We start from the raw sequence: 12,226 nt of genomic DNA, 5'->3' as shown, positions 1-12,226 counted from the left end.
TGCCTGTCCTGTCCTACCCTCTGTAGTAATTGATCTTTTCTCTTTTTTGCCATTTCTCCCAGACACTGCAGAGCTCTCTCAGCCCTGGACCCCACACTCCCCAATTAGCCCCCTGCTTCTCTAGCCTGCTGCGGGTGGCCTATGAGAACCGGACACTTGGGGAAGAATGTGTTCAGATGCAACTGCACGACGCCATCCCACACCTCACCCTGGACCGGGCCCTGTGCTCAGCCAAACAGGTGCTGCTCTACCTCAGAAGCACTGTGGAAAACTTCGGCCAGGTTAGCACTGTCCCTCCAGCCCCAAAGAAAACATAGCCTTCTCTCAGCCAGGTCCCCATACAGAGACACAATTTCTCATGGTCCCTGGGGCCATAGGGTGGGCTTGGGGCTCAGGAGCCTGGAGTTGCAGCTCTGCAACTCCCACAGTGCTGACTTTCTTCCCTGGAGAGACAGGGACCCTCTGGTGACAGTCTGGGTCTACCTCCTGGCTGGCCCTCCTTTTTTTCCTGACCTTAATTCAGGAGCTCACTGTCAAGCTTTTCCTGGTGTGCTTTATGGATCTTCAGTTGGAGTTTTGAGGCATATACCTTTGTATTTCTTCAAGTTTAGGAAGACAAGTGTCTTCTCTGAGAGATGACTTGGGGCAGTCACTTAGGAGCCACATGCACAGGTCTTGATGCCTCAGCTCACCCTCCAGTTTGCTCTGACTTGGCAGCACGTCCTGTTGTCTGTCAGTCTTCCTCCTCTGAGGCTCATGCAATTCTCCTCCTCATAGCTGGGCAGAAGTGCGGGGCCCCCGCTCCTGCAGCTCTTCCTGGATCTCCTCACACGCCTGGTTGTCCACTTGGAACACCTGGATGTCCAGAACCAGCAGAAGTGCCAGGCTGCCCAAGCTGAGACGGACCTCTTCTTGGACATGGAGTCCATGGCCTCTCTGGAGTTGGCCAATGACCAGGTACAGCTGTCCCCTCCTGCGGGCAGCATCATCACCTCCTATAAAGTCACAGATAGCGGCTTCTATTTCTGTTTTGATTTTGTTTTGGAAGTGGTGTGATTTGAGTTCAGGGTCTCATGCCACTCCAGCCCTTTTTGCTTTAGGTTATTTTTCAAATAAGGTCTGCACTTTTGTCTATGGTTGGCCTGAACTGCTGTTCTTCTACTAACGTAAGTCCTTTAGCTAAGAGTATAGGCATGTACAGTTGTGTCTGGATTGTTTACCTCTGATTTAAAGTTTAAAAAATCATACCTACAAAAGAGAAATAAACACAGAAAACTGTAGCGGGATGCTGAAGCCACCCATGATCTCCACCTGGGGTTGAGAAGGCTTCGTCTGGGCATCGTTCTCCCAGTGGCTCCTCTGGTCACCCCGCCTCTCTAGACAGCTCTCCGTGATGCCCTGAGCCTCTTGGGGGCCAGGGTGAACATTTTCCCCTGAGGGGCAGCAGGCTGGGTCGACCAGATAGGCACTGGGAGGCCTCTGTAGCTCGTGAGTGTGTGTGTGTGTGTGTGTGTGTGTGTGTGTGTGTGTGTGTGTGTGAGAGAGAGAGAGAGAGAGAGAGAGAGAAGCAGCCCACTCCTGTGCTCATCCTGCATGGTGTGCTGTCCAGTGGGCCAGATGGAGATCGCCCTTGCTGTGTAATGCAGGTGTTTTACTGCATCCAGGAGACAAGCATGTTCATGATCCTGTTGACATAAACGATTCCTTCCATGCTGTGTTCATTGGCTTTCTGGGAGGTGTGTATTCTTGCTGCTAGCAAGGCTGTGATAGGAAGGGTGATAGCAAGGCTCCTTTCCTTCCTTTAAGAATGATCCAGAGGGCTGGGAAGGTGGCTCAGTGGTAGAGCGCTTGCCTTGCATGCCTGAGGCCCTGGGTTCGATTCCTCAGCACCACATAAGCAGAAAAAGTCAGAAATGGCACTGTGGCTCAAGTGGTAAGAGCGCTAGCCTTGAGCTGAAGAGCTGAGGGACAGCGCCCAGGCCCAGAGTTCAGGCCCCACGACCAGAACTCCCCCCCCCCCCAAAAAAAAAAAAAAATGAATGATCCAGATAGGGCACCCATTCGTGTCTGGTAGAGTCATGTCAGCAAGGCTGTGCAGGACAGCTGGACCCAATCCAGCAAGGGTATTCGACTGCTTTCCAGTCAGGGCTTCACACTCAAGTCAGTTGGGCCAGAAATCATTTCATGGAGTCACTTGAAAACCCACTCTTGTCAAAGTAGAGATGGTCTTGGCTTCATTTTGGAGTTGGGAGCATTGGGCAGTGGCTTAAACCCTATCCAACTGCCCCAGAATGTGATCTGAGCTGTGACCACTCTGTCCTATTTAGGAGACACCTGTGTCTACTTAGGAGCCACCAGAAGGCAAGGCTGCCAGAGAAAGGCCAAGGTTGGACTTGCCTTAATCACGTTTTGCCATGTTTGCATCGCTCAACCCCTCCCATGAGTGACTAAGGAGAGAGTCCACTCTGGCTACCTTTATCAGAAACACACTCATGACTCTGTGTGGGCCCTGACATCTCTGTCTGGCCTTCACCGACATGGTAGGGAGGCTATGGTGGTCATGCACAGTCCTAGGGTTGTGAAGTGTTGTGAGGAGGGGAGCAGCTGGGTGCTGTGAGCCCCCTTGAGAGGGGCACTGGACACAGGTGGAGGGCAGGTGAGTTGGCAGAGCCCTGACTCACTGACAGCAGTGAACACTTCCTAGCAGCTGTGGCCCCTCCCTAGTCCTGTGCCTCTCCTGAAGTCTGTCCTGGTCCCTGTCTTTCAGACACTGGAGGAGGTGCTGGGGGCCATCCTCAGACACCCCACACTAGAGGGCTGGTTTCTAGCCCTGGAGCAGCAGTCCCTGCCTCCGCACACACTCAGCCCCATCCTCGTGAAGCTGCTGGCGGCCCACTTCAGTGCAGGGGTCCTGCAGCTACTGGTGGCGAGCGCCCCGGTCCTCCGCAGCATGGGCCAGCTGGGCCTCCTGTCCAAGTACTCAGAGGCCATCACTCGGAGTGTGTTGAGAGAGCTGCGAGCCCGCAGGACAGGTGCAGCCTCATTGCCACCTAAGACCCTGCCACAGCTGGAAGCCCTGCAGCAGCTCCACCCCTACATGGAAGGTGCACAGCTCCGAGAGGTCATCCTGGCCCTGCTGGGCCTGCCTGAGGCCCACCTGCTGGCCCAGCCACCCCCAAAGGCCCCAGGGAAAGAGAGACACCTGAGCACTCTGGGCAAGACCCTGGTGAAGCTCTTGGCTTGCAGCCCCCAGGATCAGCTGCAGAACAGTGAGCTCTTCTGGTCAGCTGAGTATGTGCGAGGCCTGGGGGCTCTGCTCCCCACGCTGGCCGTGAATGAGTTGGACTCTGCGTTCCTCCACACTCTTCAAAGAAACCCCATGCTGGCCCCCGTGGTGGCGGCCGACCTGCTTGACTACTGCGTGGCCCGGAGGACACGCGTGGCTTTGGACATTGCTAGCCTGCTCCTGCAGCAGAGCACCACCCACCTGCTGAGGTTTGAGCTGTGGTGTGGCCAGGCTGGTGTGGGACGCAGCCTGCGAGAGGACATGGATGGCTTCCTCCCCCTCATCCACGTGTACCTCCAGCACAGGACACAGGGGCCCTTTGCACGGCCGCTGGGAGGTAAGGAAGGAGCTGGCTTTGGGCCACTGGGAGTTGCAGGTGGAAGAGGCCAAGCTGGTGAACTGGGTTCACCTTGACCCTGCTGCTTCTTGGTCTGGGCTGGGCTTAGGTATGTTCCTCCTCTGGGAGTCTGAGTGGCTCTGAAGATTTAGAAGGTTAGGTACAGCACATGCCTGTCATCCGAGCTTCTGGGAGGCTGAGCTCTGGAGCTCGTGGCTCAAAAAAAAAAAGCCAGAAGTAGAATCTGTGACTCAAGTGGTAGAGCACTAGACTTGAGCAAAAAAGTTAAGGACAGCATCTAGGCCCAGTACTGGCACCAAAAGATCCCCCAAAACAAAAAACAAAACCCAAAACAATTGAGGACTAAGAAATCCCCAATAGCTTCTGTCTCTTGGAGTAATAAAGTGAGTTGTAGCCCTAGTACCCTGCCAATTCCTAGTTAACCTGAAATAGGGCAGTGAGTAGCAGTTGGGGGTGTCTGGGTTAGGGAAGTATTAGGGCTAAGTCATTTTTTGTTTTATTTTGTTTTGTTTATTCTTCTGGTCCTGGGGCTTGAACTCAGGGCCTGGGCACTGTCCCTGAGCCTCTCTGTGCTCAAGGCTAGCACTCTACCACTTGAGCCACAGCACCACTTCCAGCATTTTCTGTTTATGTGGTACCTGAGGAATCGAACCCAGGGTTTCCTGCAAGCTAGGTAAGCATTTTACCAGCAATGCACATTCCCAGCCCAAGGGCTAAGCTGTTTTTTGTCCCAGCACCGCCCCTCAAACACACCTCAGGGGTGCTAGTGAGTTAGTTTGTTGTGTCAAGGCAGTATGTGTCCAGGCTACCTGGTGGAATTCTTATCTGCCACGTTGCGTTCATCACATTTAATTCCATTTTAGTGAGTATCTCAGTATTTTTCCACTCACTACTTTGCTTCTGTCTCGTGTAACTTTGTATCAGTGGTGACAGGTGTTAAAAAAAAGTAGAACTGGATTGGGGCTTTAGCTCAGTGGAAGGGCACTTGCTTGGCAAGTACAAGGCCCTGTTCGGTCCTCAGCTCTGGGGGAAAAAAAAAGTAGACTAATCCAGCCAACAAGAGCTGTCTAGCCAGTGGCTGTACCCACCTCTCCTTAGCTACACCCCCTGTCTCATCATGCCTTTGGCAAATGATGCTTATGGGAGTACAGAACCTCAGCGCTCAGCCTTGGTAGCTTAGAGTCAAGTGGTCAGCACCACTCAGAAAGTCAGGACTCCGCGTACCGTTAGGCTGAAGAGTACTTGCCAGGCATGTTGGCCATGAATCTCCTTGGAGGAGAGATAAAAGCATCTGCCAGTTTCCTTGGTGTCGGTAGCGTTGCCATGGTGAATATCAGGCTGTTAGAGTGGCATCATTGGGTCACAGGCTACCTAATGTATAGCAGTCAGCCCCTGTGAGCTTTTTGGATCTGGCTCAGTTTTCCTTGTATGTAATGATCTCTGATTTGTGTCTGTGTCCCAGTGCCCTCCGACACCATTCCTATCTTGAGGAAGGCCCTGTGGGGACAGCTGCAGGACAGGCTTCTCAGTATGGACACACCTGCAGAGGCTGGGCTGCATCTGGAGATTCTGGCCCAGCTGGTTCCCTTTGCAAGAGCCAAAGATCTTCGTGTGCTCAGGGCCCATCTGCCCAGCTTGCTTCAGACTCCTGGCAGAAACAAGAGGTATGAAGGTGAGGGTTTCTGGGTGGCTATTCCCCTCTCGGTCTCACTTCTCCCCTTAGAATTTATGAATTTCTTAGTGAAAATGGCTTCCTTGCCATTGTACCGGTCAGCAAGATGGCATTGTTGCTATAGCTCCTCGTTCTATCCATCCTGGCTGAGGATACATCTCCGTAAGTGGTTGGCTAGGTCTGACTCCCTGAAGAGCAGTGGTGCTGAACTGGGGGTGACTTTCCCTGGGCGCAGTGTGTAACACTTTTTATTATGACGGCTGGGATGAGTGGTGTGGCTTATAGCATTTAGAGGGCGGGGGGCATGGGTGCTACTAACTCTGCAGCCCCATAGGTCATGAGTAATGAGTAGAAGGACCCTGGTCTGCACAAGTCTGGGCAGGCATATCTTTTTTCTGTGTGCTGATACTGTTGGTTCTGTGAACATTCTGGTACTTTCTTTTTTGGTGGTACTGGGATTTGAACTTAGAGTCCTCTGATTTCTAGACAGGTACTCTGCTACTTGAGCCCCTGCCCTTTTTGCTTTAGTTACTTTTCTACTAGGGTCTTATATTTTTTTCCCAATGGGGTTGGCCTTGATCACTGTCTTCTTATACTTCCTGTGTGGCTAGACCATGCCCAGATTATAAGTTGAGGTAGGGTCTCACTGCCTTTTTGCCCAAGCTGGCCTCAAGCCACAATCCTGATATCCACCTTCCAAGTAGCTTGGATACAGGTTTGAACTTCCATGCCTAACCCCTGATATATCTCTTTTTTCATAAAGAGTGGCTTCTGGAGTGGATGTTCTAGGAAACAGGCCCTGGGACATCTGTTTCATACTGGCATTTGTGATGTTGGATTACATCTTTCCTCTAAGTCTGGACTCTGGTCTCCTTTGCAGTTGGATTGTAGCAGACTCCATCTCTGCAGCTCTGGAGGAGGTAGCAGGAGAGCTGCATGCCTGGCAGAAGACCCTCCTTGAGTCCTGTGTGCAGTGGTTGCTTGCATCCTTCAGTAGTAGCCAGCCCAGTGATGACAGCACCCAGGATCAAGAGAAGCAGATGTTGCTCAGATTAAGCGAGTTGTTGGTAGGTGTTTTTGCTTATAGATCGTAGTTATGCCTTTAAGGGACAAACCAAGCTTTACAGATACACTTCTGCTGTGTGGCAGGGCAGTGTGTAGAGGCAGAGTGGCATGTGGTGGCAATTCCTGAATTGATGAGCCATTTTCATCAGAAGTAGATGCTGGATTTTTGTCACATGCTTGTTTGCATCTATTGAGATGTTATAAAAGGTCTTATTTTTTGATTAGTCTGAATTATATTGATGAGTGTTAAACCAATCTTGCATTCCTGGAATGAGCCTACTTGAGTATGATTTATTTTCCTTTTATACCTCATTGGATTGGAGCACCTAATATTTTGTTAAGAGATTTTGATTCTGTGGACGCAAGGGATATTAGCTTGTACTTTAATTTTTCTTTAATATGTTTAGGTCAGATAGCACTGACCTCATTGAATGAGTTGGGTAGCGTTTCTCTGAGTTTTAAACATTTTACTGGGTTGTCATCTGGCTTGCCATGAACAAATTTGTCTTTTGTGTTTGATGTTGCTGGGGGCATGAATTCAGGGCCTGGCGCTGTCTCTGAGCTCTTTCAAGTCTAGCCCTCTACCGCTTTGAGCTACAGTGCCACTTCCAGTTTTCTGGTATTTAATTGGAGATAAGAGTCTCATGGACTTTCCTGTCCAGGCTGGTTTTGAACCGTGATACTCACATCTCAGCCTTCTAAGTAGCTAGGATTACAGGCATGAGCCACCAGTGCCTGGCTAAATTTGTCATTCTTTATTTCTCTGTCTCCTCAGACTGAACTTAGTGTTTTTTAAAATGTGGGCTAAAGCAATTTGAACAGCTTTTGTGTTTTTTCCACATTTCTTGTACTTGGGTTCAGTAAGCTGTTTGATCTGTAGAATGGTAGTTTCATAGAATTTAGAAATACTTGGCCCTAATTCCCTTCTCAGAAGCATCCTCCTAAAATGTTCTATTGTTTTGCACAGAAATAATATCTGAAACATTTGCATGAGAATCTGAGTTGCTTCCTGGTGCATGGCATAAAGGTGCATTACTAGTCCTAGAGTCTATGGCTTGTGTTTAAACTCTGAGCCAGGTAATCCTCAGGAACATAACTCCAAGTAAAACAAACCTGAATGTAGTAAATACATTTGGAAGTCCTGGAGCAAGCTATGTGCTTGGCTATTCTAAAAAATCTTTGTAACTCATCACAGGTTTGTGAACCTAGTTACACAGAACCCAGGCTTGGGTGGACTCTGGGAAGAATGTGCCCAAGACCTAAATGTAGTGAGCTGTCAGGGCTGAGTTGTAGAGTGGTGGTGCTTAAGGCCCGGCATCCACAGGGAATGCCACCTCCCATCGTGGACAGCCTCTCCAACTTCACTAAGTGTAGCTAGCGAGGCTGGCCTCAAGCTCATAATCTCTAGGCATGTACCACCATGCTGGCTCTTACTTGTTTCCTTTTTGTTTTTGCCTTTTTTTGATAGTCTATTAGCCCAGACTAGTCTTGAACTAGACCCTCCTGCTTTAGTCTCCTAAATTCTGGGATTATAGGTGTATATACTATAATCCTGTTCTAGTCCTTTTATTAGATTTGGAATAATATGTATGGCTTCTGCTATACTTTCTGTAATCATCTACTGAGAATGACTTGCTTTTTGTTTTTCAATGCTGAGTAGTATTCTACTGCTTGGTGTCCATTGCCCTTCCCTCCAAGCCCCAGATAATCTGGAATCATTAGGAATTGTTACAAAGCTAACGAACATACCCATTATAAAGAAGAATATTAAACATTCCCCATTACCTAGAAGCTATCCTATTTATAAGGCTAAATGAATTTCCTCCCAGAGGTGTTGCTGAGAAAGACACAGAAAGAGAGAGAGAGAGAGAGAGAGAGAATGTATGCAATTGTGCTAAGCATAATTGTGTGTACTAATGGGATCATATTCTGCATATTTGTAACCTGGCTTTCTGACAGCTGGTTTTTTGTTATCCTGATACCATATTTTGAGTTTTTTCTCTCCATTCTAAGGACTGTGAACCTGTTGACGTTGGCAGGGGGCATTGATCTTGTAGGTCAGTGTATATCTTCTGGATTCATGTACATTGCCAAGCCTTGGGTGGCTTTCCAGTTTTGGCTGTGGTAAACATGAGCATGCTGAATATTTTGCATGACGCTGCGGCAGCAGAGAACTGGGATTTAAGGATGTGATGGGCAGGAAGACTGCCTCATGCTTGGGGAGGGATCCACTGCCCCAGGGGTTTCCTTCACACTGGCACTGAGGTCTCTACTGCATGGCCAGCCTGGTGCAGGCTGAGCACACTGCCATCAGCTGCTCTCCATAGTTGATACTGGTCCTCAGTTCCCAAATCTCCCCTTTGTCCCACTAGAGCCTGTGACCTGGGGGTCAGTGAGGGGACCACATGAGTAGCCTCCACTGACATTTTATTTTTTAAAGAAATTGTTACAAGGCAAATTTTATTTTTTCAGTGATAAAAATGTAAAGATGTCAAAAACAAATCTGATATAATAGGTCTAGTCATTTACAGGGTTTATAGAAAGCAATTCACAAAAGCTCATTTCAATTGCTATGTATATGCAGCTTTTATTTGAGACTTTCTTTGGGGAAAGGGTGTTATTTTGGTTGGTGCTGTTAAAGCTATGACTTAAAAAATACAAAATAAGAACAATTTTGATTAGACTATCAGTACACGTCAAGAATGTATGGGTTTTTAAAGTCAGGTCCACTCCTATCAAATTCTATTTTAATAGGATCAACCAGAATACAGTATATAGTTTGGGGCAAGAGTCAATTAGTAATTTTAAAATTAAATGATACAGAACATTAATAAATTGCAAAAGCTTTTAACCAAAAATCAGAGCTAGGGTTTTTCTCCTTCAAAAGTTGAGACATAAAATTTGTACTTTAGTTTTTTGAAGTTTAACATGAAGATCTTTTGTTCTTTCTCTTTGAAAAGACAATGAGTGAGCCACGTAATGAGAACATGTTTCAAAATGTTTTCTATTTGCTCAATGTCACTATAGGAACAAATTATAAATGAAATAATTTTAATCTTAAATAATAGAATACAATTTAGAGTACAAAACAGGGAGCATTCATTCAAGAGTGGGTAATCTATAGGAGTCTTTTGACCTATAGAGTTCATAGAGAAGACAGGAGTTAAAGGTGTCAGACATAGCAATAGCTTTCTTTCCCCCTCTCCTGTTAGATCCCATCATAGATTAGGCTTATTTCTAACATTTTACCCCGTATGTTCTTGTATAAATTGACATAAATATTGGTGATAAGTATGAAGTAAAGTACAAATACCTCAAAAACTCATTCTTAGGACAAGAGTGATATTCACGATTGTTTGGCAACAATACTTATTAGTAATTTAAATAAAGGTGGGCTGTATTTTTAGGTAAGAAACAAGTACCAGCATTTTACCAATTGGTCAGCCTTCCTCCTTAATTTTTGGTTTCCATCATGAGGGTATCTCTACATTTCTCATTAAAGCTATTAGTTCTATTACCACTCATTACCTAAATTTACAGATCTGGAGCTGCCAAGAAAACTGCTATTAGCGACTTTTGCTTTTTAGCCACTAAATATACCAACGCTCAGATTTCTTTTTTTTTTTTGCCAGTCCTAGGGCTTGAACTCAGGGCCTGGGCACTGTCCCTGAGCTCCTTTTGCTCAAGGATAGCACTCTACCACTTGAGCCACAGCGCCACTCTGGCTTTTTCTGTTTGCAGAACTGAAGAATCCAACCCAAGGCTTCATGCATGCTAGGCAAGCATACTACCACTAAGCCACATTCCCAGCCCAGAGCTCAGATTTCAACAGAACATTTTTACCTTTTTAGATGATTCACTTCATAAGGAAACATGTCAACATAAGAAAATAATGTATAAAAGACTGAACATCTCTACTTACAACTCAAATATTTCAGAGTTGTAACAATACAAACTTAAATTGAACTGATTTTAAATACTATATAATAAAACGATATTAGCTGGGTGCCAGTGGCCCATGCCTATACTCCTTGCTACTAAGGAGGCTGAGAATCACAGTTGGAAGCCAGCCTAGGCAGGAAAGTCTATAAATTATCTCCAATAAACTATCCAAAAGACACGAAGTAGAGTTGTGCTCAAATGGTACAGCACAAACCTTGAGCAAAAAATGCTCAGGGGTAGTGCTCAGGCCCTGAGTTTAAGCCTTTGGACTAGCATTAAAAAAAAAAACAAAAAAAAAAAAAACAAACAACAAAAAAAAACTATTAACAGTTTTAACTGAACTATAGATGCTTGTGCTTTACTATAAAATTAAATCTATTAGCCAAGAATCCCAGCTTCTTCCAAGATAGTTATGTGGTACTAATACATCACAGATGTAATTACAAAAGAATTCCCAGTTGTTTCTTTTTAATGTACTACTGGGTTCACAGTATGTTTAATATTACTTTGAGAATGGCTTCCGTGGAATATGTATGTAAGAACCTAGCATTAAAGCTCTTAGGGCAACAATCCAAGTTGGCAGCTGCTACAAGAGGTGTTTCTAGGAATAAAAACATATTAAAATATTTTACTTTTAGCACAAATCCATTCATACTGCTCTTACAACGAAACACATTGCTTCGCTCACACTTCTGCTGCCGGAACTAACAAACCCCCCCCACGGCACACTTGGCCACACTTTGGCCCCTTTAACTCGAGGCCCAGTCTTGGAAGCGGAAGCAGTCGCTGGCAATCTTCCACACGGTGCTGCGCGGGGTGGGCTGCGTGGTCAGCAGGAAGTTCTGGTTGAAGTAGTGTTGTCTGTTCCCATCGAACTTGACCGTGCCACTGGTCACCACCAGCACGGTGCTCTGGGCCTGGGTGGCCTGCCCGTGCACCGGCTGGCAGTCTAGCATGTTCACCTGGAACTCGCTGGTAGGCAGCATCTCAAAGAAGTTAGCGAGGTCTTCCAGCCCTGTGACAACGTTGCCATTCCATATCAAGGTGGCCTCGTCCAGGTACAGCCGGGGCAGGGCCCGGCGCCTCCTGTCCATGGTGTCGTAGTAAATACTGACAAACTCCTCAGCAGCTCTGCAAGCCTGATCGACGTAAGTCTTAAAATCCACAGACATGGCCCCGCGCAGATCCGAACCCGCAGCAGCCTCTTCCGGCCGGGGCTTCGGAACGACCGCGTCCGGAAGCAAACAGCACCGGAAGTACCGCCTTGCGCTCTTAAAAATGCCCGCCCACCGGAAGTTCCCAAGTACCAGCTTCCGCCATTCCGGCCCAGTTCCTGCCATTCATCTTAATTACTTGGCTATTTACTTCATTTGAAACAGCACTTTGCTTCTGTAAAACTGGTTCCTCAGAATCAAAGCATTCCATCTTTCCGATGCCGCGCCCCAGACACAAACTGAAATGGAAGAGCGCCATTGACTTCAGTGAAAGGCCATTGCAAATCCATTAAGTTTCTGAAATGGTAGACAGCAGACTATTTGGGAAATTTCCTTTCGCTATTTGAAGAGCATAAGCCATGTAAACGTCAGACCTATCAGCAGAAATAACAGAATAACGTATTAAAAAAAAAAAAGCCAACAAGCTGGGTATCTGGATCACGCCTCTAATCCTAACTACTCAGGAATCTGAGGACCATGGTTCAAAGCCTGCCTGGACAGGAAAGTCTGTGAGACTCTGATCTCCAATAAACCACTAGAAAGCAGGAAGTGGAGCTATGGCTCAAAATGGAGGGAGCTCTCACCTTGAGTGAAAAAAGTTCAGGGACAGTGCCTAGGCCCTGAGGTCAAGCCCCACAACCAGGTCAAGCCCCACAACTGACCAAAAAAAAAAAAGTAAAACCAAAATA

At 47.0% G+C, this 12,226-nt stretch overlaps 2 protein-coding genes across 2 annotated transcripts in view; one reads left to right on the top strand and one right to left on the bottom strand.

Moving 5' to 3' along the window:
• Positions 1-12,226, top strand: part of Urb1 (URB1 ribosome biogenesis homolog) — a 62,682-nt gene that overhangs the window by 29,139 nt on the left and 21,317 nt on the right. Inside the window, exons 20-24 of the mRNA XM_042687307.1 lie at positions 63-281; positions 778-957; positions 2,768-3,623; positions 5,107-5,308; positions 6,197-6,383. Of these exons, the coding sequence (XP_042543241.1) occupies positions 63-281; positions 778-957; positions 2,768-3,623; positions 5,107-5,308; positions 6,197-6,383 (1,644 nt within the window). The remainder of the gene's footprint in view (positions 1-62; positions 282-777; positions 958-2,767; positions 3,624-5,106; positions 5,309-6,196; positions 6,384-12,226) is intronic.
• On the bottom strand, positions 11,073-11,663 carry LOC122114314 (NTF2-related export protein 2-like). Its single transcript, XM_042687383.1, has one exon. The coding sequence runs from the start codon at positions 11,661-11,663 to the stop codon at positions 11,073-11,075; it is 591 nt and encodes a 196-aa protein (XP_042543317.1).

The sequence above is a fragment of the Dipodomys spectabilis genome, unplaced genomic scaffold (assembly GCF_019054845.1).
Source record: "Dipodomys spectabilis isolate Male_0828 unplaced genomic scaffold, ASM1905484v1 ptg000107l, whole genome shotgun sequence".
Classification (NCBI taxonomy): Eukaryota; Metazoa; Chordata; class Mammalia; order Rodentia; family Heteromyidae; genus Dipodomys; species Dipodomys spectabilis.
Note: the sequence above shows the minus strand (reverse complement) of the source record. Positions and strands in the feature narration are given on the sequence as shown.

Excerpts from the sequence above, each read along its gene's own strand:
- LOC122114314 (XM_042687383.1), bottom strand. The coding sequence starts at position 11,663 with ATGGCAGGAACTGGGCCGGAATGGCGGAAGCTGGTACTTGGGAACTTC.